At 40.4% G+C, this 25,905-nt stretch overlaps 1 protein-coding gene across 1 annotated transcript in view; it reads left to right on the top strand.

The window, feature by feature from the left end:
- The window catches only part of LOC125483709 (apoptosis-stimulating of p53 protein 1-like), a 50,418-nt gene extending 28,561 nt beyond the window's left edge, over positions 1-21,857 (top strand). Inside the window, exons 5-7 of the mRNA XM_048600096.1 lie at positions 6,059-6,160; positions 20,965-21,139; positions 21,853-21,857. Coding sequence (XP_048456053.1) covers positions 6,059-6,160; positions 20,965-21,139; positions 21,853-21,857 — 282 coding nt within the window. The remainder of the gene's footprint in view (positions 1-6,058; positions 6,161-20,964; positions 21,140-21,852) is intronic.
- The last annotated feature ends 4,048 nt before the right edge of the window (positions 21,858-25,905 follow it).

Here is a 25,905-nt window from a genome sequence, read left to right as displayed (position 1 = left end):
CATGCTGGTTGATGTGTGCGTACAGGGAAAGGTGAGGTAGAAAGGGATGCTTACTTAAGGACAGAGACAGCAAGATCTTAACGAAGGAAAGAATAGGTTACATTATGGACCTGAAAGTAACCTATGTGCGGAGGGCGAGGATATTGGGAAAAATCCCTAATGAAGGCTGTGTTCACAAAAGGCGGAGCTGATCATGATGTAATCGCTAAGAAGAATATGAAGTATTGAATTGGATAAACAGGAACAGAGGAGGCCATTCGGCCCTTTGGGCCTGCTCCGCCATTTGTTACGATCATGGCTGATTGTCCAACTCAATAACCTAATCCTGCTTTCTCCCCATAACCTTTGATCCCATTTGCCCCAAGTGCTATATCTAGCCACCTCTTGAATTCATTCAATGTTCTGGTATCAACTGCTTCCTGTGGTAATGAATTCCATAGGCTCACCACTCTTTTTAGGTGAAGAAATATCTCCTTATCTCCATCCTAGATGGTCTATCCTGAATCCTCAGACTGAAACCTCTGGTTCTGGACGCACCCACCATTGGGAACAACATCCCTGCGTCCACCGTGTCCAGTCCCATAAGAATTTTCTAAGTCTGTATGAGATTCCCCCACCCCTCCAGCAACAATAATCCTAACTTAGTCAATCTCTCCTCATACGTCAGCCTCACCGTCTCCGAAATCAGCCTGGTAAACCTTCGCTACGCTCTCTTGACAGCAAGAACATCCTTCTTCAGAAAAGGAGACCAAAAGTGCACACAATATTCTAAGTGTGGCCTCACCAAGAAGCTGTATGGCTGCAACAACACATCCCTGCTCCTGTACTTGAAACCTCTCGCAATGAAGGTCAACATACCATTGCCATCTTAACCGCCTGCTGCACCTGCATGCTTACTTTCAGCGACTGGTGCTCAAGGATGCCCAGGTCCTGCCGCACACTCCCCTCTCCCAATTTACAGCCATTCAGGTAATAATCTGCCTTCTTGTTTTTGCTTCCAAAATGAATAATGTCACACATATCCAAAGTATACTTCATCTGCCGTTGATTTGCCCACTCACCCAACCTGTCCAGATCATGCTGAAGGATCTCTGCGTCCTTATCACGGTTCACCCTCCCACCCAACTTGGTATCATCTGCAAACTTTGAGGTGTTACCTTTTGTTCCCTCATCTAAATCATTAGTATATATTGTGAATAGCTGGGGTCCCAGAACTGATCCCTGTGGCACTCCACTAGTTACTGCCTGCCAATTTGAAAAGGACCCATTAATTCCTACTCTTTGTTTCCTTGCTGCCAACCAGTTTTCTATCCATCTCAATACATTTGCCCCAGTCCCATGTGCTTTAATCTTGTGTAATAATCTCTTATGTGTGACTTTGTCAAACAATTTCTGAAAGTCCAAATATACCACCTTGACTGGCTCCCCCTTGTCGACTCTACTAGTTACATCTTCATAGAATTCCAGCAGATTTGTCTAGCATGATTTCCCCTTTATAAATCCATGCTGACTCTGTCTAATCCGGCCACTGCTTTCTAAATGCTCCACGATAAAGCCCTTGATAATGGATTCGAGAATTTTCCCCACTACTGATGTTAAGCTTATCAGTCTATATTCCCTGCTTTCTCTCTACTTCCCTTTTTGAATATTGGAGTGACATTAGCTACCCTCCAATCTGCAGGGACTGTTCCAGAGTCTATGGAATCCTGGAAGATAACCACCAACGCATCCACTATTTCTAGAGCCACTTCCTTAAGTACTCTGGGATGTAGATTATCAGGCTGTGGGGATTTATCCACCTTCAATCCCATCGGTTTTCCCAGCACCATTTCTCTACTAATGTTCTTCTCCCTTAGTTCTTGCCTCTCACTAAATCTTGCATTCTCCAACATTTCTGGTAACGGATTTGTGTCCTCTTTTCTGAAGACAGAACCAAAGTATGTATTCAGCTGCTTAGCCATTTCTTTGTCCCCTGTTATACATTCCCCCATTTTTGTCTGTAGAGGACCTACATTTGGCTTCACTGATCTCTTTCTCCTAACGTACCTATAGAAACTCTTAGTGTCAGTCTTTAAGTTCCATGCAAGCTTGCTTTTGTACTGTATTTTACCTTTCTTAATCAATCCTTTAGTCTAAACTGCTCCCAATCTTCAGACCTATCATTTTTCTCGGCCAATCTATATGCTTCTTCCTTGGATCAGAAACTATCTCTAATTTCCTTTGTAAGCCATGGATTGGCCCTCTTACCCATTTTGCTTTTGTGCCAGACAGAAATAAACAGTTGCTGCAGTTCCCCCTACATTCCTTGAATGTTTACTATTGTCTGTCCACTGTTATCCCTTTAAGTAACTCTTTCTAAACTGTCAAGGCTAACTCATGTCTCATATTTACTTAGCTTCCTTTAATAAGATTCAACACCCTTGTCTCTGAATCAACTACCTCACTCTCCGTCTTGATGAATGTTTTTATCATGTTATGGTTGTACAGCTAGATTGGCAATGATTCCCTTCTCATGACTCAGTTCCCAGTCTAAGATGGCCTGTCCTTTAGTTGGTTCTTCCACATATTGGCCAAGAAAACCATCCGGTATGCACTCCAGAAATCCCTCCTCTACGGCATTGTGGCTAATTTGATTTGCCCAATCTATGTGCAGATTAAAATCACCCATGGTAACCAATATTCCCTTATCACGTGCATCTCTAATTGCCTGTTTAATGCTAATCCCAACATCACTGCAGTTTGGGGGTCTATATATAACACCCACTAATGTTTTTTGCTCCTTGGTAATTCTTAACTCTACTCATACAGACTGCACGTTGTCAGAGCTAATATCCTTCCTCACTATTGTGTGAATTTCCTCTTTAACCAGCAATGCCATTCCACCACCTTTTTCCTTTTTGCTCATCCTTCCTAATATGGAATATGCTGGGACATTCAGTTCCCATCCCTGGTCACTGTGCAGCCATGGCTCTGTTATCCCAATTATATCGCACTCATTTACACCTATCAGCACAATTAGTTCATCCACTTTACTGCAAACGCTCCACGCATTAAGGCACAAAGCCTTTAAGTTTGTCTTTTTAACATTGTTTGTCTCGCTTTTATTTTTCTCAATAGTCTTGTTTGAATTTTGTCCTTGGTTTCTCTGGCTATCACCTTTCTGATTCCCATTTCTACCTTTTGGTTTTGTCTTTGCTCCCTCCTCCTCTGACTCCTTACATAGGTTCTCATCCCTCTGGTATATTAGTTTAAACCCTCCCCAACCGTTCTAGCAAACACTCCCCCAAGGACATCAACGCTGCCCAAGGGTAACCTATCCAATGTGTACAGGTCCCACCTCCCGCAGAACTGGTCCCAATAACAGACTTGTTAAGCTAGTGTCATTCAAAGAAAAAAATGTTAGATTGTATGCAGTATGTGATAAAGGGATGCATAGAAAGTAACAGTAAGATTGGGCAGATCAACATAGATTTATGAAAGGGAAATCATGTTTCACTAACCTGTTAAAGTTTTTTTGAGGATGTACCTGGCAAAATGAGTAAAAGGGACTGAGTAGATGTTGATATGTTTAGATTTTTCTGAAAGCTTTTGATAATGTTCCACATGAGCTTATTAAACAAAATTAGTACATGAGTTGAAGAATATTCTGCAGTGGTTTGAGCACTGGTTAACAGACAGAAAATAGTGTCACATTAAATAGGTCATTTTCAGTTTTGCAGGCTATGACTCTCACAGTACTGCAAGAATCTCTTCTTGGGTCCCAGTTATTCCGAATCCATGCAGTTGATTTTAATGTGGGGCCCAAGTGTAACAAGTCCAAAATTTATAGGTACGTTTGGGAAATAGAACACAATGTATAGAAATGCAAGGTTACCCATTTTGGAAAAAAAAGACTGAACAAGTATTTCTTAAATGGTCATAGGCTGCGAAGTGTTAAGCTTCGAAGGGACTTGGATATCCTCACTCATGAGTGAAAAAAAGCTAACATACTGGTAAAGCAAGCAGGTGAGAAAGCAAATCATATATTGGCCCTTATTACAAGAGGATATTAATATGCTACAATTAGTAGAATGTCAGACCACACTTGGAGTATTGTGAAGATCTGGCCTCCTTACCTAAGAAAAGATACACTTAGCATAGTGGGAGCACCAAAGGTTCACCAAACTAAGTCCTGGGGTGGAAGGGTTGTTCTATATTGAAAATTCAGTGGACTGGAACTTTGCTCTCTGGTGTTTAGAAGAATGAGAGGTGATTTAATTGAAAAATGCAATGTTCTTGCAGTACATGACAAATCTAAAAGCAGGAGATATGGTATCAAAACAAAGAGTAGGCCATTTAGGATTGAGATGAGCAGAAATATCTCTCACGCTGGTGAATCTCATTCTCTGCCCCAGAAGATTGTGAACATTGAATTGTTGAAAATATTCATAATTGAGATTGATAGAGTTCTGCATGATAAAAACATGAAAGGAGTTGTAATAGTGCAGAAAAATAGTGTTGAATTAGAAGATCATCTCATTGAATGGTTGAGCAGGTTTGAATGGCTGAGTAGCCTCTTAATTTCTGTTTAAACTGAAATCGACGTTTTGATTATTTAACAGTAAAGCAAAAAATGAAATTCTGTCCAAAATGAGATTAATATATTTTGGGAGGGATAAAATCCAAGGAAGTGAAAAATCAATGGGAGGATACTGAGCAGTGTGGAGGAAAAACAGGACCGAGGTGTTTATGTCCACAGATCATTAATGACCACGGGGCAGATAGATAAGATAGTTGAGAAGGCGCACACACCCTTTTCTTAACTGAAGTAGAGTATATACTGAGACTGAAACTGTAAAACAACACTAGTTCGACTGTGATAGTAGGAACTGCAGATGCTGGAGAATCCGAGACAACAAGGTGCAGGGCTGGATGAACGCAGCAGGCCAAGCAGCATCATAGGAGCAGAAAGGCTGACGTTTCGGGCCTAGACTTCAGTTTAAACAGAAATTAAGAGGCTACTCAGCCATTCAAACCTGCTCAACCATTCAATGAGATGATCTTCTAATTCAACAGTATTTTTCTGATGAAGGGTCTAGGCCCAAAACGTCAGCCTTTCTGCTCCTATAATGCTGCTTGGCCTGCTGTGTTCATCCAGCCCTGCACCTTGTTGTCACTAGTTAGACTGTGACTTGAGTATTGCATAAAGTTCTGCTATCACACGACAAGAGATGTGTGATTGTGCTGGAGGGTTGCAGCAAAGATTTTCTTGGATGCTACCTGAATTGGAAAAGCTTTTAGTATTGAGCTAAGGTTGGATAGCCGAGGCTGTTCTGAATAAAATTCTGTGGCACCTAGATAAAATAAATAGGGACAATTTATTCAACCTAGCAGAGATAAAAAGCCAGGAGCATAGATTTCAAATAATTGGTGGATGGATTAGAGGGCAGCAGGTGAAGTAACATATTTTCACCTGGATGGTGGTAGGGACTAATGACTCGCTTTTTAAAAAAAGTTAGTGGAGGCAGAAACTCACCTTTTTAAAATGGTAAGAATCGTGTTTAACAAGTACTTAAATGTTTATTGTACAGGAAGTTGAGACTAGATTGTCATTGAATGGCATGGAGATGATGGACTGAAAGGTCTCCAGTATCTTAAATGTCTTGATTCCTGTGAAACTGGTTGTACAAATCATCAAGCCTTGAACTTTAAAGGAGCACAAACTTTTTAATTAGCTAAGGCAGATATGGTTTAACACACACTGCAGAGAACTGGATGACAAATTCAACAAGGGAAAATATTGTTTTAAAAAGCATGTATATGTTCTGGAAAATGTAAAAATTTTGACATGTCTGTTGTTTCTTGTAGTGGAGGAATTTATGCATCTCAGTTATTGAGCTTAGGAGCAAATGGCATTAAAAATGTTAAATTTGTAGGTGGTTTGGTTGATAAAGAGCAATCCTTGTAATAAGATGTCCTATTTAAAACCTCCAGTGTTGACTGTTTTTGGTTAATTCAATATAAGCCTTTAAATTACAAAATATCCATAAATGCTAACATCTCATTTTTGTTAACACAGGGTGGTAATCCTCGGGTGGAGCTGACACTTTCAGAACTGCAAGAAATGGCTTCTAGACAACAGCACCAGATTGAGGCCCAACAACAGATGTTGGTTGCCAAGGTAGATACTAAACTAGTTTTTATATTCACTGAAGTTCTGAAGAGTGAAGCGGGATCTCATTGAAACACACAAAATTCTGACCAGGCTAGACAGAATAGATGTAGGGATGATGTTCCCCCAGCTGGGTCTAGAACAATGAGCCATGGTCTCAGAATACATGTTTTAGTTATTTAAATGGTGGAACATTTAGGACTGAAATGATGAGAAATTTCCTTATCGGAGGATGGTGGCCTTGTGGAATTTACACAAGGTGGTGGGCAAGTCACTGAATATATTTAAGAAAGGAAAATATTTTTCCGGGCAGTAGCACTGCTGCCTCAGAATGCCAGGGATCTGGGTTCAATTCCACCCTTGGGTGGCTGTCTGTGTGGAGTTTGCACATTCTCCCTGTGTCTGCGTGAGTTTCCGCCAGGTGCTCCAGTTTCCTCCCACAGTCCAAAGATGTGTACGTTAGATGGATTGGCCATGCTAAATTTCCCATAGTGTTCAGGGATGTATAGATTAGGTGTGTTAGTCATGGGAAATGCAGGGTTACAGGGATAGGGTAGGGGAATGGGTCTGGGTGAGATGCTCTTTGGAGGGTCACTGTGGACTTGTTGGGCCGAATGGCCTGTTTCTACACTGTAGGGATTCTGTGGATTCTGTTTCCAGACACTGAAGGCATAAAGGGCTGTGTGAACAGGGAACCAAATGGTTTTGAGATAGAGCATCAGTCATAATATCATTGAACAGCTGACTCTTGCTCCTATTTGCCATGTTCCTCTTTAATATCTGACATTTGTTAATGAAGAGCTACTGACCCTGATCTCCGTTTCCTGCACTAGATCAACAGATCATGGCTGTTCAAGTAGACAATCAAGTACTTGTTCAATTTTGTTAATTGCTATTGCTTTAGTTTTTGCTACTTGACAACATCCTGGTTGTAAACCTGAAGATTTGTGCTGCAGATATAACTAGGAGCCTGATTGAGCAATCTAGTGCAACAGCAAAACTGGCAGCTGTACGACAGTTGGTGGGAATTGTTCAGATATGTCCTGTTCACAAGGAACAAGATAAATTAATACAGCCAGATTTCACTCCAACAATCTAATGTCAATCATCAGCAAATATCGCTCCAACAATCTAATGTCGACCATAAGCAAAGTAGTGAAAGGTGTTGTTGGCTGGGCCATCAAGCAGCACTGAAGCAGAACTAGCTTCCTGTCTGCTGCTCGGTTTTGGATTCTTCCAGGGACACTTACCTCCTGACCTTAATACCTCCTTGATCCAAACATGGACAAAAAGTTCAACTTAACAGGTGAGCTGAGAGTGACTGCCCCTGACATCAAAGTAACATTTGTACAGGTGTAGCTTCCAGGAACCTTAACAAAATGAAGTGGATAGAAATTGGGGAAAATTTGGCTGTTTGAGTCATACTTGGAACAAAAAACTGATGGGCCTTCCAACAAGCACAGTCCTTGCAGTCTCAGCACATCATTGCAAGAATTCATCAGAGTGTCCTAGTTAACACTTTGAGCTGCTTCAATGATCTTCCCTCCTTCTTAAGGTCACAACTGAGGATATGCATGGGATTGCACAGTGTATGATATTAAATAACTAGAGGTCGAAAGGCTAGGTGGACAGTCTAGTCAAATAGCTTTGTAGCCAAAGTTTTAATTCACAAACCACAAAATCCAATCTCACTGATTTGCTTGTTTCCCATGTTTTGATATTTCTAACCAACCTGTTCAAACACTTTATAACATGTTTATGCACTCAGTTCTCACCCAATTATCCCTTAATTAATATTAGTACCTTTTTATTAGATTAGATTCTGGAATAGTTCCTCCAGATTGGAAGATAGGTAATGTAACCCCACTATTTAAAAAAGGAGGTAGAGAGAAAACAGGGAATTGTAGACCAGTGAGTCTGATGTCAGGTGTTGGGAAGATGCTAGAATCCATTATAAAGGATTTCATTGCAGGGCACTGAGAAAACAGTGGTAGAATCAAATACAGAGTCAGCAGGGATTTACAAAAGAGAAATCGTGCTTGATAAAGCTACTGGAATCCTTCGAGGATGTGACTAGTAGAATTGATTAGAGGAGCCAATGAGTGTGATTTATTTGGACTTTGAGAAGGCTTTTTGGGCAGAGTCCCACATAAGACATTAATGTGTAAAATTAAAGTACATGGGATTTGGGGGTAGTATATTGAGGTGGATAGAAAACTAGTCAGCAGACAGGAAACAGAGTAGGAACAAATGGGTCTTTTTCTCAGGGCAAGCAGTATTTAAAGGGGTGCTTCAGGGTTAAGTACTAGGGCCCAGCTGTTCACAAGATATGTTAATGATTTCGATGAGGGAACTAAATATAATAACTCAAAATTTTCAGGTCTCTCAAAGTTGGGTGCAAGGGTGAGTTGTGAAGTGGATGCTGTGATGTTGCAGTGTGATTTTTGACAGGCTGAGTGAGTGGGCAAATGCTTGGCAGATGCATTATAAAGTGGATAGTGACGTTGTCCACTTTGGTAGCAAAATTGGAAGGCAGATTATTATTTGAATGGCTGTAAACTGAGAGAGGGAATGGTCAGTTGAGACCTGGGTGTCCTTGTGCACGAGTCTCTGAAAGTAAATGCGCAGGTGCTGCAAACAGTAAAGAAGGCAAACTGTATGTTGACCTTCATAGCAAGAGGATTCAACCACGAGGATATCTCGCTGTACTTTTACAGGGCATTGGTGAGGCTGCACCTGGAATATTGTGTGCAGTTTTGGTCTACTTATCTGAGGAAGTACGTTTTTGCTGTAGAGGGACTGCATTGAAGATTTACCAAATTGATTCCTGGGATGGCTGGACTGATATGAGAAGTTGAATTGGTTAGGTGTGTTCACTGGAATTTAGAAGAATGAGGCAGGATCTTGTAGAAACCTATAAAATTCTAACATGACTAGACTGGTTAGATGCAGGAAATTCTTGATGATTGGGGAGTCCAGAACAAGGGGTCATAATTTAAAGATAAGAGGTAAACCTTTTAGGACTGAGATGAGAAATTTCTTCACTCAGTGTGGTGGGCCTGTGGAATTCACTAGCACAGAAAGTGGTTGAAGCCAAAACAGTGTGTTTTCAATAACTATGTTGATATAGCCACCACTACCTCCCTATGCCATTAGGTTGTGGGCATTCATGATGGATTTATTAGTTGTTAACATATTTGCCTTTTTAATTTGAAAATAAATTCATACACATTCAATAGTACTGGAAAGATTAACTAATCAAAAAGTATGAAATGATGGCATATTTTGCAAAACTGAATGTAGTACGTTCTGCTCTTAAGTGTACATTTAAAGTTCCAAGTGTATTTTTTGCAGTATCTCTTCATACAGCACTCAGCTGACTGCTGTTGTCCACCCCTTTCATTTCCAAGATTTCTACGTTCTACAGCATCTGTTTTAAAACTGCAACATTAATCCTCTTTCTCTTTTATCTCTCACGTTTTGTTGAATGTAGGTTGTGCTATCATGGCACATTATTGTTGTGGCAATGTATTGGCTGCTGAGTTCTTTTGAGAATTTCTTCCAATATATTTCCCAATGTAAACATCATATCTACCATCTCACAACAGCAAGAGTTTCTGCCACTCAGGTTGTTTTGCTTCTGATTGTTTTAAGTTGTTAATCCAAAAGGCAGCATTTACCTTCCTGTGCAAAAAGAAAAGTTATAAACCCTACTGCACTTCAGAACCCATCTGAAATTTTCAATGGGGAAAAAAAATAATGTTTCATATTCCTGGCATTTCCCAATGATAACAATTTCATGTCTTGCTCATCCAAATAATATTTTCCACCCTGAGATTTTTAATAGTTATAAGACAATAAAATATACGATCAGAAGTTGGCCATTTAGCCCATCGAGTCTCGTCTACCATTCAATGCTATTACGGCTGATCTGATAATCCTCATCTCCATTTACCTGCCTTTTCTCCATGACCCACGATTCCCTTACTGATCAAAAATCTATGTATCTATCTCAGCCTCGAATATATTTAATGATGACCCCCTGTGGTACAGAATTTCAAATATTTGTAACCCTCAAAGAAGCAATACCTCCTCTGTCTTAAACGTGTGACTCCTTAGTCTGAGATTATGCCTTCTCATCCTAGACCCTCCCACATCTACCCTGTAGAGTCCTCTAAGAATTTGGTAAATTTCAATAAGGTTGCCTCTCGTGCCTCTGTATTCCAATGAGTACAGGTCCAATCTACTCAATCTGTCATCATGACAGTATCCCCATACCTGCTATCAGCTGAATGAGCCTTCTTGGATTGCCTGCAGTTTTAGTCCACCTTTCCCTTGATAAGGAGTTCGCAGTATTCCAGTGTGGTCTGGCTCATGCCTTGTATAGTTTCAGCAAAGCCTGCAACTTTTATAATCAATTCCCTTTGAAATGAAAGCCAACATTCCAGTAGCCTTTCCTACTGAACTCGAATGCTAGCCTTTTGTGATTCATGGACAAAGAGTCCCAAATCCCTCTGTTCTGTAATCTTTCTCCATTTAAATAATATTCAGCTCATCTATTCTTCCTGCCAAAGTGCATAACCTCTCATTTACCCACATTATATTCCATCTGCCAAGTTTTGCCCAATTTCACAACCTGTCTATATCCATCTGCAGATTCTTTGACCACTTGCCTTCCCACATATTTTTGTGTCATCAGCAAAATTGGCAAGAGTATATTGACTTTCTTCATCTAAGTCATCAGCATACGTTGTGATTAATTGTGACCCCAGCACTGATCCTTGCAGCACATCGCTGGTTTCAGGTTGCAATCCTGAAAATGTCCTGTTATCCTAACAGTCTTCTGTTAGTTAGCAAATTCTCTATCCATGCTCATATATTACGTGCAGCACCATGGACTCTTATTTCATTGCGTAGCCTAACGTGTGGCACTTTATCAAATGCCTTCTGAAAATCTAAATACATTATATCCACTGCTTTGCCTTTATCTATTCTGCTTGTTATCTCCTGAAAGAGGTCACAAATTTTTAGGGCATAATTTCATATTCTTAAGATCTCAAAACTGATCAATTAGACTTCACAATTACTTCATTTCAGTTTTGGAAGCTGCTGCATCTTTCTGTGAGGTCCTACCATCATTTTCCAAATAAGATTGCTGATGCAAAGCAGCATTCAATACATTCTGCCTGATTTCCAAACTAGAGGATCTTTCCCCTGAAACCTGACTCCCAGTTTTGAGAATGTTTTCAAATTCATTGCTCTGATCCCACAAAAAAATTCATCTATGTGTATAATGTAGATGTCTGAAAACTGCCCTTGTTGGTGCTAGTAAAACATGGATCTGCTTTCAACTGAAGATAAAATAAGACAAGCCTTATTGAGATTTATTAAACTCTAGAAGCATTGTCTAAACATATTCACATTTACTAAACTTCCAGAGTGTCCCCACTGCATTTGTGGCTCTTTTGGAAGGTGAAGAAACACATCTCATTTGAGTTGATCCTTTTGCAGAAATCCAGTTTTAATAACAATTGATCAACATTCCCAAGTGTTTGTTGCTAACAAAACCAATTGCAGCCCAGATGAATCTACTCTTTTATATGTTCATTCCCCGGTATCTTTTTTCAAAACATCTTTCTAGCCTTGCTTTAGCTATACGTCCAAACAGTAAATACATCTTCCATGCATATTCATTTATGTGATAGGCCTCTTGTCACCTACCCGACACCTCCATGTACACCTCAACTTATCACCAGCTTTATGATTTTATTGTTCAGCAGCTCTTATTAATTTGCCTACTAATTTGTTCATTGCCAATAAAACTCTCTGATTACATGAGTTCTGTTCCTGCTGACATTCCTGGCCTGTACCTATTCCTTGACCAGTTAATCTTTGCTGTCTATCCTACTATCTATCTCTTTCTGGACTGTTACTACTGGATCTTCCCCTCCTAACAAAAGGATTCTGATCCAAGGTTTTTCATCTCCATCCAGGCCATGTTGTCTCCAAGAGCCACTATTTGTATATTATGTTACCATCCTATCGGCCTTACCACCTGCATGTCATCCTGTGCAATCTTTTATATTTTCAAGTGTCCTTCCCTGCTCTACTTTATAGTTGCATTTCTCCACTGGCTGCTTTTGGTAAATATTTAACTTTAGTACCCACTTTTGTACTTGTCCTTTGGGTCTGATGGCCTCATTTTTAATCATCAGAACTTGTCTAACCTTCATCCAACAAACTGGTCCTCATAGTTGTGCAATGTACATGAGAGATACCTGATTCCTCATTACTTTCTATAGCTCTTTAGAATCTGAAAATTTGTAATCCATTTCCAACAATGTTGAAGATTTCTTGTCTTTATTATGTATTGCCGAATTGCGAAAAGTGCAAAACATAACATGTTTTATTTTCTTTATCCTGCACCTTTATATCTGTGGCCACTACCTTGTTAAAATTCCTTGCTAAGGGCAGATTTCTGAGAGATTTAAACTGTGTCCTTTCATATTTCTGACACATCTATTGCTTATCTCTTATGGTGTTATTGGGTTATTCATTGGATTTTCATCCCTTATTCTTGTATCCTCTACTAAATTTTTTAATCTTTTGAATAGAGAGCTTTCGTAGTTTTAACACAATTAACTTTGTCTTCCAAGTTTCTGTCCTTCGTGAGTATCATTTTAATTTTTTTGAATGGAGAGGTTGTATTACATTAAAGGAATATAATAATGTCACAATTACGTAAATTTCAATTTTGCTGATTTTCTAAACATAATTGTTTCATTGTTTTCTACAGCCAGTTTCATCTGTGCTTTATACATTACATACTATTTCTGTTCTAATAAAATGATTTATTCCAACTATTTTACAAGAAATAACTCTTTTTACAAGATTCTAGTGTTTTATCACCCCAAACCTGAAACTAATGGAATTCTCCAAAACTTTGACTTTCTCCAATCCTTAGTATACAGTGTCTTGTAGCATTGTAGTCAGTCCGATGCAGACACTGTAGATATGTTTCTGCTGTGTGTAACAGCACAGTTGATAGATTCTGGGACAAACATAATAATTAACACTGACCTGAAATTCTTGTAACCAGTAAAGCCCTATCTTGGTTCCATATTTCCATGATCTGCCTCCAAATCTTTAGTTTGTGTTTAGTTTTGGAATCCATTAACTGTTTGGGACAATTCATGACTTGGTGTTATTTTGAATCATGCCAAAAATATGCATTGACTACACCTTAGGCATTCCTGGTGTTCATTCTTTTATTGCAAATCCTAAATTCTTTTCACTTCTCAGAATATTTAAAAACATTTCTGTCCTCATTTCCATTAAAGTTCTTTTCTACTGTCTGCTTTGACGGCTCATTGACAACATTGTGTCCTCCTTTTTTTGTCATATGCCAGATTGTCTCATTGCACTATGAACAGTGCTGAAAAGCAGTCCTTTCCAAAGAATTTTTTTTTAGTGATTCCAATATTTGTTCAAGCAGTTTGTCTTTCTGCAAATTTAACTCTTGTCAAAAACGTTGTCTTTCTTCACTCGATATATTTGCACAGTCTACTAACTTAAATACTGGCACAGATTGAGGAATTTTCAGCTGAAATTTCTCCAGTCTTGTATATAACCCACTGAATTCCACGATGCATTCAAGGTTTTTAAAATGGCTTTGGACACTTTGGAAGGAAACTAGCAGTGAATATTGCATTGTAGCAGGATAATAGCTACAAGGTAAAATTAATGTGAAATCCTGACTATCTATTTGCAACCCAAGTGGATTTGGTGTAAGTGGATTTGGACATTAACTTTGTTCACATCACTGTCACATGTTTAGATCACAGTTATCAGCAGGATATAATCACACTTATTAGCCATTCATACCATTTCTAGGGTTTCAAGTTAATGACAGTTCTGGAAACAAAAAGTGCTGAAGATCACAGCAAATCAGGCAGCATTTTGGAGAGAAAGCAAGCTAGCATTTTGAATCTAGATGACTATTCATCAGAGTTAGTGGTGAGGAGGGGGCAGCATTTAGGAAATATTGGGAGGGGGCGGTTGGAGTGCTGTTGGAGAAAGGATGTTCTTAGTTCAGATTAAGTGATCGGAATGTGAGAATGGCAGAACAATGGTGTGTCTAACTGCCAGACTGGAAAGAACAGACAGTTCCACTGGGGTGGGGAAAGGGGAGACCGAGTGACAGAGAATGTAACAAGCAAAGCTAAAAGAAAGGGAAGGAATGGGTTCACAATTTGAAGGTGTTGAACAGAATATTGAGCCCAGAAAGTTGGAAACTGCCTGGTTTGAAGTTGAGATGTTGCTCCTCCAATTTGCGCTGTGATTTGCTGGAGCATTGCAGCATGCCACGCACACACAAATGGGCATGCGAGCAAGATGGTGTGTTAAAATGACCGGCTGCAGGAAGATTGGGGTCATGCCTTGAGCAAGGACCAGAGGTGTTCTGCAAAACAGTCACCCAGTCTGCGTTTATTTTCTCCAGTGTGTAATAGGCTACATTGGGTGCAGCAAAAATAATATACGAGATCGGAGGAGGTACAGGTGAAATGCTGCTTCACCTGGAAAGACTATGCCTTTGGATGGTGAACAGGGAGGAGGTGAAGGAGCAGGTGTTGCACCTTCTGGGGTTCCATGGGAACGTGCTGTGGGAAGGGGTGGTGGTGTTGGTGGTCGAGGAATGGACTAGGGTGTCCTGGAGGAAACAATCCCTGCAAAATGCAGATGGCGGAATGAGAAAAAAAAGTTTGGTGGTGGCATTCTGCTGGAGTTGTTTGAAATGACCATCATTCTTTGAATGCGGAGGCTGGTGGGGTGAAAAGTGAGAATTGGGGGGACCCAATCACGCTGTTGTGAGTAATGAGAAGGGGCAAGAACAGAAGCACGGGTAATTAGTCGGATGCAGTTGAGGGCCCTCTCAACACAGTGGATGGGAAACCACGATTGTGGAAGAAGGAAGCCATGTCAGCAGCAGTGTTTTGGAAGGAAGCATCGTCCGAGCAGGTGCTGACATAGGCGAAGGAACTGGGAGAATGGGATGGAATCCTTGCACGACGTGGGTTGTGAAGAGCTGTAGTGAAGGTAGCTATGGGAGTCAGTGGCTTTGTAGTAGATGGCAGTGGACAGTTTATTCCCCGAAATGGAGACTGAGAGGTCAAGGCAAGGCAAGGAAAGGAAAAGAAGTCCAGTCCCTATACACCTGCATTCCCCATGCAGATGGCCTAAAGGCCCTCTGCTTCTTCCTGTCCCGCAGGCCCGACCAGTCCCCCTCCACTAATACCCTCATGCGCTTAGCCGAACTCGTCCTCACCCTCAACAACTTCTCTTTCAATTCCTCCCACTTCCTACAGACAAAGGGGGTGGCCATGGGTACCCGCATGGGCCCAAGCTATGCCTGCCTCTTTGTAGGATACGTGGAACAATCCCTCTTCCAAAGCTACACTGGCCCTCTTCCCCCACCTCTTCCTCTGTTACATCGATGACTGCATCGGCGCTGCCTCGTGCTCCCACGAGGAGCTCAAACAGTTCATCCACTTCACTAACACCTTCCACCCCAACCTTAAGTTCACCTGGACCGTCTCTGATAGCTCTCTCTCCTTCCTGGACCTCTCTGTCTCCATCTCTGGCATCCACCTGGAAACCGATATCCATTTCAAACCTACCGACTCCCACAACTACCTAGAATACACCTCCTCTCACCCACCTTCCTGCAAAAAGGCCTTCGCCTCCGCCGCATCTGCTCCCGTGATGAGGCATTCCACTCCCGGACATCCCAGATGTCCTCTTTTTTTTTTCAAGGACCACAAATTCCCCTCCAGAGTGGTCGAAAATGCCCTTGACCGTGTCTCCCGCATTTCCCGCAACTCATCCCTCACACCCCCTCCCCGCAATAACAACCAAAACAGAATCTCCCTCGTCCTCATGTACCACCCCACCAACGCATCATCCTCCGACATTTCCGCCATCTGCAATCTGACCCCACCACCAAAGACATTTTTCTCTCCCCACCCTTATCTGCTTTCCAGAGGGACCACTCTCTCCGTGACTCCCTTGTCCGCTCCACACTCCCCTCCAGCCCCACCACCCCGGCACTTTTCCCTGCAGCCGAAGCAAGTGCTACACCTGCCCCTACACCTCCCCCCTCACCTCCATCCCAGGCCTAAGAAGACCTTCCACATCAAACAGATGTTCACCTGCACATCTGCTAATGTGGTATACTGTATCCGCTGTTCCCTTTGTGGTATCCTCTACATCGGGGAAGCCAAGCGGAGGCTTGGGGACCGCTTTGCGGAACACCTATGCTCAGTTCGCAACAAACAACTACACCTCCCAGTCGCGAACCATTTCAACTCCCCCTCCCACTCCTTGGACGACATGTCCATCCTGGGCCTCCTGCATTGCCACAATGACGCCACCCGAAAGCTGGAGGAACAGCATCTCATATTTCGCTTGGGAACCCTGCAGCCCAAGGGTATCAATGTGGACTTCACAAGTTTCAAAATCTCGCCTCCCCCGACCGCATCCCAAAACCAGCCCAGCTAGTCCCCGCCTCCCTAAACATTCCTCCCACCTCAAACCCCACCCCCATCTCCTACCCACTAACCTCATCCCGCCTCCTTGACCTGTCCGTCCTCCCTGGACCGACCTATCCCCTCCCTAACTCCCCACCTACACTCACCTTCACTGGCTCCAACCCCGCCTCTTTGACCTGTCTGTCTCCTCTCCACCTATCTTCTCCTTTATCCATCTTCTATCTGCCTCCCTCTCTCTCCCTATTTATTTCAGAATCCCTTCCCCTCCCCCATTTCTGAAGAAGGGTCTAGGCCCGAAACGTCAGCTTTCCTGCACCTCTGATGCTGCTTGGCCTGCTGTGTTCATCCAGCTCTACACCGTGTTACCTCAGAGTCTCCAGCATCAGCAGTTCCTACTATCTCTCAAAGGAAAAGAAGTGTTGCTTTGTCTCCATTGATGCTGCCAGACCTGCTAAATTTTTCAAGCAATTTCTGTTTTTGCTCCTGATTTCCAGCATCAGTAATTTATTAGGCTTTTTTTTCCACCAGGATGTTGCCTAAGCTGGAGCAATGCAGCCGTGAAGAGAGACTAGATAGGCTGGGTTATTTTCCTTCGAGCATAGTAAGGCTGAGGGGGATATCTGATTGAGTTGTGCAGAGTTGTAAGGTGTACAAACAGGGTACTTAGGGAGAAACTATTTCTTTCGTAGAGTGGTCAATAACCAGGGACACCGTTTTAAAGGAAGTAGTAGAAGGTTTAGAGGAAATTTGAAGAAACAATTTTTCATCCACAGTGTTTTAGGTATCTGCCAATCTCTGCCTGAAAGGGTGATAGAGACGGAACCCCTCGACAATTAAAAACTGTTTGGATGAGCACATAGCACCCAAGCCTATGAGGCAAGTGCTGGAAAAAGGGATTGAAATCGATGGATGTTTGACTGGCACCTATACGATAGGTCAAAAGACCTCTTTTTTTTATGCTGTAAAAAAAAATCACTGTGACTCCACGGGTTTGTTTGAGTGAGTCTGAGAAAGGAATTCTCAAAAGAAAATACTAGAGACCAAATTCAACCACAACAAAGAAACCGGAGGTTAAACTTGCTGTGAATCCAGGTGAGGTGAATAAGGTAGCTGAGAGATGTGAAAGGTTTTTGTCAAAAGGAAAGATAACCCATCTTCAAATAATGCAGCTAAACTCATAACGACATTTAAGAGACAAAGGAACTACTCAGACACTCTTGCAGGAGAAGGACGTAGTCTTCCCTCCAAAGAGCACAGTGAAAGGCAAAGTGTTAATAAATTGGATTAAGTGGAAAGTATATCCTGCTTTTGTTGCACAAGATGTGGCTAGAGCGCAACTTCTGTCTGGAGCAATGGTATAGTAAGAGTTATTACGAAATTACCCGTGATTGAAGCTGACTTACTTCTAAATAATTATTTGGCAAGAATAAAAGTTATAGCTTTGTGTATAATCACTGAAATCCCAAATGAGGTTAAAGAGACACAGTTACAGGAGCCCGTTCCAACTACTTTTCCATCCTGCAGTAATCGGAGCAGTAATTAAGCAAAGTCCGTCACCAGAAATCTGAATACCACAAACCAAGGTTACAGTAGCGGAACCTGTTTTCAAGGAAAAGCTGGTTCAAAAGAACAGTATAGTTAACATAACAGTATGGTGAACATATTTTAATTAGTTGAGGCTCAGAAAGCAAATTCAAAGATAAGCAAAATAATACAGGCAGCTCATACTGAAAGTGAGACTGAAGGAGTTCCCATAGTGTTGTTTTAAAAGCGGAGTTCTGATGACGCGAAAACATCCCCATCGACCTGCAGATGAGGAATGGAGTACTACCCAAATGTTGTAGGGAGGTATTGCGAGAAGCACATGAAATCCTATTGGTGCTATATGTAGGAATATAGAAAATTTGAGCATTGATTAACAGGCATTTTACCTAGCCAAGAGTGAATAAGGATGGTGTGAGTTCTGCAAAACATGTTAGGGAGTGAAAGAGCCTCAATACCTACTCTAGTTATGACTTTATTCTTAAGTCTTGTTGGGGTAGTTCTAAAACTAAATAGCATCACTCTACGTTGCCACAGCAAATGCATTATGTCAAAAGTTGATATTTCTATAGCTTTTGACATCAGTGGTACGTGTCAGTACCCCTTTTATAAATCAATCTTATAAAGAAATGAAGTACTATCAACCCTGCCAGTATAATTTTCCAAGTGAGGAATTGGCTATAAATCTGTTTTTGTTACTGCATTTTCTGTTACTGATGAAACCTGATACCAATGGCTTTTGTCCTTCGTAGCAGTCAGTCAGGCATATTGTCATCTTGGTGGTACCATTGGGATTTTATACACACTGTAGTGTCTTTGACTGTGACTGCTTGTTATAAAGTGCACCATAATTATCAGCATATGCTTCTCAATTAAGTCATGCTGCAAATTAACTACAATGGTTTTTAGACAGAGCCATCAGATAATGGTACAAAATTTATGCTGTAACTGATACTGAAGTATAAAAATAAGCATGGGACAGCCTTTATCTTTGGCCTTCACTGAGTTGGGTATTACCAGGTGGGGTTATTACTGTCAAGCTCAACGTTACTGACTAGTGAAAGGGGATTAAAAATAAAGTTCCTTGGCCCTGAAGTTGTCAATGGTTTTACTAACTTTATCCCCTGGCATGATAAGAAGTTTTCAGATCATTAAAGGAACTTAGTCAGCTTTTTAGCTAAAATCTGGGTCCTGCAATGAAATGTCCACCACTAATCCTGAGAAGTTCCCAAACTAGCAAAATCATTTCAAAACAGAATATCGACAGGAATATTACAGCAGAAACAACTTGCTGTAAGTTAACCAGTTAGAACTTTTGAAAATCCTGAATTAAGAATTATAGATTCTTGATATTGGTGTTTAAGTTTGTGAAGATTTAAGTATGAGACTGCAACCTTTTAGTACGTGCTAATGACTTCATTATAAGAATCAATTCTGGACTCACTGCCATATTGAGAAGTGTGCGATAACTAAACATAGTTATAACATAACAATTCTACTTTAAAGTTACATACAATTTTTAAATCTACCTTGAGGTAATTGAATATTCAAACAAGGACATGTGATATAGATTATACTCAATCTAGAATAATTTCTCAATAGTGTTATGTGTCTTTGTCTGAAACTTTAAGGGAAGTTTGGTTTCCAACTTGACTCTGGGGTCCCATAAAGTGGTTTATTTTTGTCTCCCTGGATGCACGTGTTGGCTGTTTCTTAAAAAAAAAAGTTCTGGGTCGACAGCGATTAGAAACAAGCTACTGTTGTGCTTAATTCAAATCTTTTGGCAACAAAGCGTTCTTGAGGATCATAATAGTCCTTTCTTGCGAGAGATCTACTTTCGAGTAAACAAACTCGCAGGTGCAAGATCAGGAATGGTAGCAAGATCATCTCATACCACCTCCCTCTGTCTACAATACTGAGAACTTGCCTTCAGCAAAATTTCATGTTCTCGTACTGCTTAGTTTCTGCTTTAAACTTAATGCCTTAATTGCTCGCTTGATTTTGGAATTTTCTTTTACAAAATTATCTGGTGACTCTTGTACTTGTGTAGGTAGTTGTGAAAACATAAAAGCTAACATAGACATGTAGTCACTCATTCAAAGTGTAAGTTTAAATTAACAGAATATCCACTTAATTTTACATTTTCATACTTCACTGATCTGTGAACTATTTTGCACTGATTTGCTGGATTTTGGAAACAAGAAGCAAGAATACCAAACTGGATTTGCAAGGGAAATGTAAGCACAAAGTCATATTGTTGCCATTCAAGAGAGTAGAACTCTCAGGCAAAATGTTGTTCTTGCCCACCATCACTCTTGATCTGTCATAATTCTGAAACAAGACATTGTTCCACAAGTCAATCTATCATAATATTTAATCTTCACTTTTGGATACCTTGTATCTTTGATGAAACACAGCAAATGGAGGTTTTTGAAGTGTAAAATTGTAATATTCCAATTTAGGTATGAACAGTGCTAGAAATATTCATAAATCTAGCAACATCATCTGTGTTTCTTTTTAAATAGGTACTGCCAAACTTGCTTGCTATTTCTAGCACTTTTTTCCTTTTATTTCATATTTCCAGTATCCACAGTATTCTGCTTTTTGTTTAAATACTCAGATGTTGATTTACCCACTAATGTAGTGTGCATATTTGTGTTGCAAGATTTTAATTTGAAAAAGCAAAATCAGTGATCACCTTGTTTCTTTCTTCCCCCCCCAAAGGAGCAGCGTTTACGTTATCTGAAACAACAAGAGAGACGTCAACAGCAGTCTATTTCAGAAAGTGAAAAATTACAAAAACTGAAAGAACGTATGGAAAGTCAGGAGGCAAAGCTGAAGAGGATACGAGCTATGCGAGGACAGGTGGACTACAGCAAAATTATCAATGGCAATCTTTGTGAGTATTCATTTCAAATATATTTTGATTTTCAAGCACTAGCAATGTGGTTGACTCTCAATTGCTCTCTGGGCAATTAGGGATGGGCAATGAATGCTGGCCTATTCAGCAATGCCCACATCCTGTGAATGAATTTTTTTAAAAATTAAGGCCTATCAGTAAAAATAGTTACTTTAATTTGTAGTGTATCAGGGCATGGACAATATCATATGCAATATGTGTTGATTATATCTGTGATAACTCTCTGGAAGAGTTCTCCATTTGTTCCTTTTCCCTGTGCCATTTATTCTCATTTTTCAAATATTTATCCACTTTGCTTTCTAGAGGAAATTGAGAATACTGCTCCACTTTGTTTCTGGCTGTGCATTTCACATCCTAACAAGTTTCTGCATTTTGTTTTGAAAAGCACTTAATTTCCTTCTTCATTCGATAATTGACAAAATTCAATTTATGATCTCTCAAGAATAACTTCTGACCAAGAGAGAGTTGTTTTTTCTCATATTTACCTTCGCAAAACTCAGCTTTATAAACAAAACATTTCGAGTCCAGTGACCCGTTGAAACTTTCTCTGTATGGATGCTGCCTGCTGCCAGATCTGTTGTGTTTTTCCAGCACTCTGTTTTTGTTCTAGATTACTAGCATCTGCAGTTCTTTGTATCTATTTTTAAACATCTGTATCAGACCTCTTTTTGTGTAAAACCCAATTTCCCTAGTGTAATCTTTAAAACTGCTGTCTCTTTAGCATCTTTTCAATGACCTTGACACCCTGTGAAGTGAAATTCCTAGAACTGAACACAGTATTCTAAATGTAATCCAATCGGTGCTTTGGTGCAGCTGCACCTGGATTATACTGTGTAGTTTTGGGCTCCTTACCTGAGGAAAGATACACCTGCCATAGACAGAGTTCAGCAAAGATACATCAGATTGATTCCAGTGATGCTGGAATTGTCCACTGAGGAGGTATGGTGGAAACTGAACCTATATTCTCTGGAGTTTAGAAGGAAAAAGAGGGCCTGTCACTAAGCCATAGAAAATTCTTATAGTGCTTTAGTGGATGTATGCAGAAAGAATGTTTCCCTTGGCTGCAGTTCTGCAACCAGGGAACACAGTCTTGGAATAAGGGTAAGTCCTTGAGGACTGAGAATCTCTTTCAGAGGATTGTGAATCTTTGGAATTCTTTACCCCAAAGGAGTCTGGATGTTCAATCATTAAATAGGTTCAGGACATAGATCTATAAATATTAAAAATCTCAAAGATTATAGGGATAGTGCAGGAAAATGGTGTTGAGATGGAAGATCAGGCTCAAGGAGCTGAAATGCCAACTTTTATATTGTATATTTTCTAAGATCCTTTGTAAGGCTTAGCATTACAACGGTCTTTTCATTTTGCATCCATTTGCTACAATTTAAATGCCTTTGTTCATTGTTGCAGCCTCATTAAATTGTTCTCCTATTTTAACAATTTTTGTTCTTGAAGCTGTAGTCTTCTGCTCCTCCTTTTTAAAGTCTTGCCATTTATTTTGTATTTCCCTCCTCATTCTTTCTATCAAAATATATGGTCTTGTGTAGCTCTACATGAAATTTCACCAAACATCTATTGGAATCTTAATTTTTCTGGTGGTTGTCTAGAGATTTTTATGCAAAGTATGAATTGCATTCCTTTTGTTGAAACACTCTTGTTTCCTCAAGCTATGTAGATTTTACAAATTAAGGGACTTTTTGTTCTGAACCATTAAGACTCTAGTATCTCTCTCAATTCCCTTCCCATGCTAAACTTGGGTACTGTTTAGAAGCATGTGGATGATACAAAACTTGGTAAGATAGTGGCACACTTCTGGAAAGCACAGACAGATTAATACAATAGGGAGACATGTGGACAAAGTAATTTAATATAGTTATGTATGTAGTGAATTTTGGGAGGAATGTTATGAAGGCGGCGAGTACAGGAGCCAAGGGACCAAGGATTATTATGATCTTGAATGAGACCAGCTATTTATTAAAAGAACGAAGCCACAAAGTTCCACAGTTTAAATGAAAGAATTTTACGGTAGAAAAATCAAAAAATGTGAATTATTTTGTTAAGTAATCAGTTTTGTTAAGGATAACGAAAATGTGTTGCATATAATTGCTTAAATTCCAAATGAAGCACAAGACTCAATTTTCCTCTCCCCTCCCCCACACGCCTCCCAACCCTCAGTTACATACTGATCAAAATTTGGATGTTTAACAGCTTGATCTGGGTACTGTTAATAACTTGTATTTGGAATAAGATTTCTTCAGCCTTTTGTATATATCCATCAAGGCTGTCCTTTCAAATCTCCTGCAAGTGTTCTAAAGTTCCAAACCTCCCAGCCCTAGCCCTAGCCCTACCCCCACACCCTGACACTTTTCTCATTCTAATGTTCTGTATTTAAAGAGTTTTGTATACAAAATCTCTCTCTCTCCCTCTCTCTGTCTCTCTCCTCTCTTCCTCTTTCAGCCTGGATATGCCAAAAATGCACGTCACTGTTACAGTCCTTTAGTTGACCAGTTCTAACCTTTTTTTTGTTAATACCCAGAATTTCAGCTGAATTCTGCTAAACAAGATGTTTCCTTCAACTTCTTCTAAACTCCCAAGCTAAGCTGCTTGAACCAAGAACTCGCCCCTCTACTTGTTGACCCTTTTTTTTTTGTTTTATATTGTTCATCTCCCAGGCAACCTGATCACATGAACTATTTGGTAGAGCTCAGCGATTTTTGCTAGAACTCAGTCCCTAGTCCTTAAAGGAACCATTACTCCACGTAAAATCGGATTTCTTACCCCCAAAAGCATATAGGGCCCTTACAGGATGCAGATTCACAGATTTGTAAAGGTGGCAGGGTAGTTTGCTGTAGCGGTAGGAAAGCACATCAAATTCTTTTGTAAATACAGCCATTAACCACAAAAGTCATGCTGAAACCTTTACAAATCTCTGGTTAGGTCTCAGCTAGAACATTATTTTCAGTTGAGTGCCCCACTTTTTAGGAATGAAAGTTGATCCCAACTATGCTGTAGCCATGATATTTGATGAATCTGAATCCTTCCCCACCACCCCCCATACTATCTTTCTAACTAGGCATTAAACCTGTCTTACTATTTGTATATTCACTAGCACATAGCATGCGGAGGCACTCTGACTTCACCACTCTTAATGTCTTACTTTACCTGCTATCTCGTAACTCATTTACAGCTTTTGAACCATAACCTCTGACCATTCACCTTCCCTCAGCAAAACATTATTGCACGAACTCTCTTCTATTCTTTATCCTGACATCCAGGTTATTACAAGCCATTTAGGACTTGTGGGCAAACGAAAGCACCCACCTTTACGAGTCAGCTATGTAATTCTTCTTGCTACTGTTGCCCTGCACAACTTACTACTTTGCTACCCGTTTGTCCATGAGACCACATCATTGTCTATGGTCACTCTCTTCTGAGTTGCCCTCTTTGTCATAAATTTTCAGCTCAGACCAATTCAGTAGTCTCCATATCCCTGGACTGAACCTGTCCTTTTTTCTCTATCTTTGTGGATGGACACGTGAAGTTTTGTCAGGTGCATTTGTGAATGATGTTGTAGAATTGACCATCTAATTTGAGAAGGACACTGCATGAACATCGACAGCCTCAGTTGGGTAGAACCCAGCATTACTGCAAAAGAAATTGCTGAAACATTTGCAATGATGCTAGAGTGTGAAGTGGTTCATCTACCTTAATCTATTCCTGAGATCCTCACCATCACTGAATCCAGCCTTTCATCAACTTGGTTCCCTTTTGTGATATCAAGAAATGACCAAGTGGGCTAGATATATGATAAAGAACGGTGGTCCCCCAAAGCAGCATGGCTACATTGTTGCAAGATGTGCTCCAGAATCAGCTGCATCTTGAGCCATGCTATTCCAACATAACTAGAACACTGACTTCTACTTAGCAACAAAAATTATATATCCTAACCATTAAAGGCAGCACAAATTCAGTCCTGATAATTACTGCTCTGTCAGCTACTCTGAATTATCAACAACTACAGTTGAGGCCAGTGACAGCACTATCAAACGGCATTTACACAGAACTAGCCTGGTCACCAGTATTCACTTTGGGTTTCACAGAGACCACACCTCATTGCAACTTTCTTTTATGATCCGCACTTAATCATAATGTCAAAATTTGAGTTGTTCATTGTCCATTCTCAAATGCTCGTGTGATGAAGCAGTCTCTGCCCACATGCAGCAAACCATGGCCACATTGCAGATTTGGCCTTGTAAGTAGGAGTAACAAATGAGTCCTACATTCACTATGCAGTGGAGTTTCGAGCAAGGGAGAATGTAGCCATCTCCTCTTGAAATTCACTGGCATTACCATCGTCAAAGCTTTCACATCTGAAGAGTCCCTGTTGACCAGAAACACACCTGGACCAGCTGCACCACTGACATTGAGTACAAATCAGAAGTTAATTATAATATGGCAATGACTTGACTAATTCCTGAAAAGAAATTTTTACAATGTAGATGACACTGGAGTGAGGTGGAATACTTTCTACTTGCCTGGATGTGTACATCTCCAACAATACTCGAGGCTAAACAAAAGGACAAAACAATCTGCTTGATCACCAACCACCCTAAATATTTACTCCTTCCACTATCAGGGATTATTATGTGTGCAACCAATGAAAATGCATTGCAGCCAGTTGCCAAAGCTACGTCAAAACTCAACCCTGTGAATCTCCAAAGACATGAGAGCGCTACCATTCTGAG

Source organism: Rhincodon typus, chromosome 8, assembly GCF_021869965.1.
Source record: "Rhincodon typus isolate 14 chromosome 8, sRhiTyp1.1, whole genome shotgun sequence".
In the NCBI taxonomy this organism is placed as follows: Eukaryota; Metazoa; Chordata; class Chondrichthyes; order Orectolobiformes; family Rhincodontidae; genus Rhincodon; species Rhincodon typus.
This window is presented reverse-complemented; position numbering and strand designations above follow the sequence as displayed.